General features: G+C 32.8%; 1 protein-coding gene across 1 annotated transcript in view; it reads right to left on the minus strand.

Moving 5' to 3' along the window:
* The window catches only part of LOC137640137 (uncharacterized), a 172,069-nt gene that overhangs the window by 7,961 nt on the left and 159,108 nt on the right, over nt 1-5,000 (minus strand). The window contains exon 3 of the mRNA XM_068372629.1: nt 4,511-4,690. Within this exon, the coding sequence (XP_068228730.1) occupies nt 4,511-4,690 (180 nt within the window). The remainder of the gene's footprint in view (nt 1-4,510; nt 4,691-5,000) is intronic.

The raw sequence follows: 5,000 nt of genomic DNA on the forward strand, positions 1-5,000 counted from the left end.
CGTCTGCCATCCTCATCATCATCACCATCAACATCATCATCCTTTAATACTGCACAGAGAAAATGCTTATAAAAGGGAAGAGAGGAAACCCCCCACCCCCTCTCTCTCTCTCTCTCTCTCTCTCTCTCTCTCTCTCTCTCTCTCTCTCTCTCTCTCTCTCACACACACATATATATATATATATATATATATATATATATATATATATATATATATATATATATATATATATACACACACACACACATATATATATATATATATATATATATATATAAGATATATATAAGATATAGTATCATGGGGGAAACATAAAAGAAGATGGGATGATGAAAGAAGAGACGAGACGAGTCACCGAATAAGTCAAGTAAAGGAGGTAGCAGGATGTGTAAAACAGGTTATGTTAGGAAGAAGCTTACGGTCTATGGAAGCTAGGATTATGAAGGCCTGCTGCATGAATTCTTCTTTATGGAAGTGAACTGTTGATGATTAATGTAAGTGAAAAAAAAGGTGAAAATGTAGAGATGAAGTATTTGCTTAGGGTACGTGACATAAATTGAAAATGTATGAAAAACGAAGCTATGCCAATGTAGTAAAATTCGTAGTGTAGGTGGATGCATGGACTAGTGCTTTGAAATGGTTCAGTCATGTGGAAAGAATTGGAGATGTTATGTTCGTGGAAATAATAAAGAGTTTGATGGCGGTGGAGAGGAAGACAATGAAAGGACTATATAGCGATTTTGTTAAAATTAATGATTAGGAATGAAGTTGAGCCTAACAAAGCTCAGTATGAATATTAGTATGGCTAATATATTTGAGCTCCAAATTGATCTTGTTGAGGTATTGTTTAAAAGTTATAATTCTAGGCGTCATTTTTGACAGCAAATTTACTTTTAAGTCACATATCCGATCTATTAACTTTAGTTGCACAAAGTTTCCATGCCGAGAGTTGAGAACACTGCCTGTTCTGAGAATTTTTTTTTAAATCTTTTACTTTGCCTTTTTTAAATGCTGTTTAAAGGTTTAAGGATTAAAAAGTCCGTTCATGATTGGCAGAGGCCAGGGACAGTGACAGTGCCCTAGCTAGCAGGACAATACCATAGAGACTTCCCTTATATACATATAATCAGTGCTCCAAGTTCCCTCTCCACTGGTGCTAGGACCAGGCAATGGCTTCTAATGACTCAGCAGGTAGACTTATAGGCTCCTTAGCTCACAAGGATGGTAAGATTGCAGACACTAACAAGCTATTGAACTTGAACGAGAGACTAACCCCAGTCCGGCAAATCGCCAGGCAGGGACGTTTCCAATAGCTTTAGTCCTATAGTAACTGACTCGCATCTAAAATTGTTATAAAAATGAGTCCCCGTTGAATTCCGTATTGTAGATCTTAGTGTCGTTCGATTAGCTCATTGTGCATGCTTCTTAAAATGGTTCTTAATGCTGATCCTCTGCCTTCAGATCTTACATGCCAATATACTACACCACGTCGTAATAGAGTCTTAGACTCACAGTTAATATCACTTCTTGCTTTTCTTATGGGACTTTCAGTATCGCATAGTTAGCATGAAGTATCGTTAAGGCTGTGGCCAAATCATGTTGGGTTTTTCTACTTGCGTAGTTGAATCTCTGGAACTTCAGATATTCAAAGTAGGTGCAAATACATTCTTTCTTTAACTGCCTCACGCGAGTGTCTTTGTAGTTTTTATTGTTTCATTTCATTTTACTTCCTTTGTTATTTCTCGTATATGGTTTATCTATTATTGTTTTTGTTTTTCCAAATTATGCTGGGTTTCTTATCGGCTCCATTGAGGGTTTAGAAACATGGTTGCTATTTGTGTGATACTTATAGAAATAAGTGTATATTTTGTGTTTATTTTAATGGATGAGTATTTGCTTATTTATTCTTTTAGAATAGAGATAATGTGTATATTTGTAAGTGTAATTTAATGGATGAGTCTGGTTTCTTATTTTATACTTGTAAAATAGAAATAAGTTGTATATTTGTATGAGGTTATTTGTAATGGATGAGTCTATTTTCTTATTTTATTCTTTTGGAATAAAGATAAGGTGTAGATTTGTATGTGTGTATTTTAATGGATGAATCTATATTCTTATTTTATTCTTTTAAAATATAGATAGGGTGTATATTTCTATGTGATTATTTTAATGGATGAGTTTATTTTCTTATTTTATTCTACTATAATAGTAGACGTATGAATTTACCTTAAGATGGTAATCATAAACAGGAAATGCATTTTGCCTAATTCTTATATGCCTGTGTTATAGTTACGTCTCTCTTTGTGTAGTATTTGACTTTTTTTTCTTATGAAAATTCTTTTTAGCGAACTTTCCATCGTAATGTAACTAAAGAACGCATTTGAAGATATCAGTTAAAAATAGAAAAAAAAGTTTGGTGGAAGTCTTCATTTTATTTGGAATTTATCCGTTTGCCTTCTTTACTTCGAAATGGAATACGCACACGCACACACACACACACACACACATATATATATATATATATATATATATATATATATATATATATACTGTATATGTATATTGTACTTATACTGTATATGTATAACACACACACACACATATATATATATATATATATATATATATATTTATATATTTGAGCGTATATATATATATATATATATATATATATATATATATATATATATATATATATATATATACATACACTGTATATGTATATAATGTATGTATTTGCGGAAATAACATACTAGTTCAGAACACTGGAACCAGAATTTGGCATGAAATCTGCAGATGTTGGCAAATTTAGACTAAACGCGCGGGACATTTACCCAATGTACAATAAATAAATCAAGACGGCCAACGAAAGCCCAAATGCCAACATTCCTTTGACATCTACATTTTATTTGCTCTTACTGGGTGGAAGATCTTCATTTCGAAGACATTACTACTTCAAAATAGATTTACATTTCATCGTTAATGTTTGCATTTTTATTACATCTGCAAATAGGATACGTTTTCATATGCATTTTATCTATAATTAATAGTTGTGAAAACTATGTCCTTATAGAAATATTTTGGCAAAGTAACCACGCTGTATCATTGTAGCTATTCGCCAAAGGTCTAAATCAAAATACATAAAGTTTGTTATTGTTATTATTATTGGCGAAGCCCATTCACAATGATGCTTTTAGGAAATTATATGTGAGGAAAACTGAACAGGCTTTGGAAGACTTTCTCCTGTACTTTTTAAATGAATATTTTTTAACATCATCGTGAATTTGTATTATTTAGTCACCTATATGATTATTATTCATGATGATGATTAGTGTTATTAGTATTAATTTTGTTGATTATAAAATTATTGATACAGTCTTATACTATTTTCTAAATCTAATAACACAAGACAGCTGTTTTGAAAATGGCTAAACATCAAGATGATTACATTGCTATTAACTTGGTACAGGTTTCCAATATCTGACTGCCCTCTTATTACGATAGTAATAACTCCGATAGAACGATAGAAGCATTATAACGTATCATAATTGTAGGGTACATTGGAGGGACAGGAAAAAGGCTAATCACTTAACCCAGAAAGTAAACGATATATACCTAACATAATCTAGGGTTTGCTCCATCCCCCAGATTAGGTTAGGTTAATTTGTCCACCAATGCTGCTGAATTTGGTGAAGACCCAAAAAACAATCTATTGGATATGGCCCATCGACCAAAACATCATAGTGGTTAACTGCAGGGCCAAAAGACTTCCTGCCTGAACACATGGGGAATACACGCCCTGAATTGTTGCTGTGCAAATGTAATGTCATCATGTGCAGATATCTACTGTATGTCTATGGATGTACATACACTGAGATATAAAACTGTATGCACACACACATATATGTATGTATATATATATATATATATATATATATATATATATATATATATATATATATTGTGATTATGTAATTATTTATATATACTGGCAAGCATGCATACATTACATCATATTTTGCTGATGGGTTATATTTTGTATTAAGTACATTTAAATAATCTTATTGCTGATCGTTTTTTTTTTTTTTTTCGAAAACTTCCTTGCAATTGTCCAAGAAATAATGTGTATGTACGTATACAATATACTGTATTGGAATATACTTTACTTTAATGACTTTAACGGGTGCTTTCCTGGTTCTGTCACGCAGGGAAACCCTACTCACTACAGGACCTACACGTTCAATTTTATCATTTACAAACTTAGATATTTTGCATATTACACTGCATAACGGGCATTTATTGTCAAATTCACATAATCGAAACACTTAGAAAACAAGAAAGTCTTCAGTTTCTTATTAAACGAAATATTTTTCCTTTATTAATTCTCGAATTTGAATTGTTTTGTTACCAACAAATTGTATATTTATGTAGCCGGAATTTCACTACGGGACTAAAGACAACGAAATGTATTTTTGGAAGGGAATAGAAATGATTATAGTGGGCGTCTCACCTCTTTGGGAATTGTGTCGACGGTCTCCATTATTGTTTTGGGTGGATGAGCTCTCCGACGGTCCATCCTCTCGAGGAATCTCTCGAACTGCTGGCGAAGGTCGTGCTCGGACTTGCTGGCTGCTGCAGCGCTCTCTTCGGTCACTTCTCCAGGACCCACATCATTCTCTTCGTCCACTTCCTGGAATGGAAGGAATTGCTATTTTAGAAATCGAAAGGATAAAGGAGGGTTGTCATCAGTTAGGCCCAAGGCCTACATCTTGACTAGGCCTATGTGATGCTGGATCACTTTCACACAGTCTTTATATGGCTACAAGAAAGAGATCAAGGGTTTATTTTCTTATGGTGTATAGTCTTATCTGTGCATATATATATATATGCGCCAGGCTACCTTTTATCCGAATAATAATAATAATAATAATAATAATAATAATAATAGAATTAGTCGGGCCTGACGAAATTGATAAAATAATTGTATGCATACTTCTTAT

Source organism: Palaemon carinicauda, chromosome 4 (assembly GCF_036898095.1).
Source record: "Palaemon carinicauda isolate YSFRI2023 chromosome 4, ASM3689809v2, whole genome shotgun sequence".
Lineage (NCBI taxonomy): Eukaryota > Metazoa > Arthropoda > Malacostraca > Decapoda > Palaemonidae > Palaemon > Palaemon carinicauda.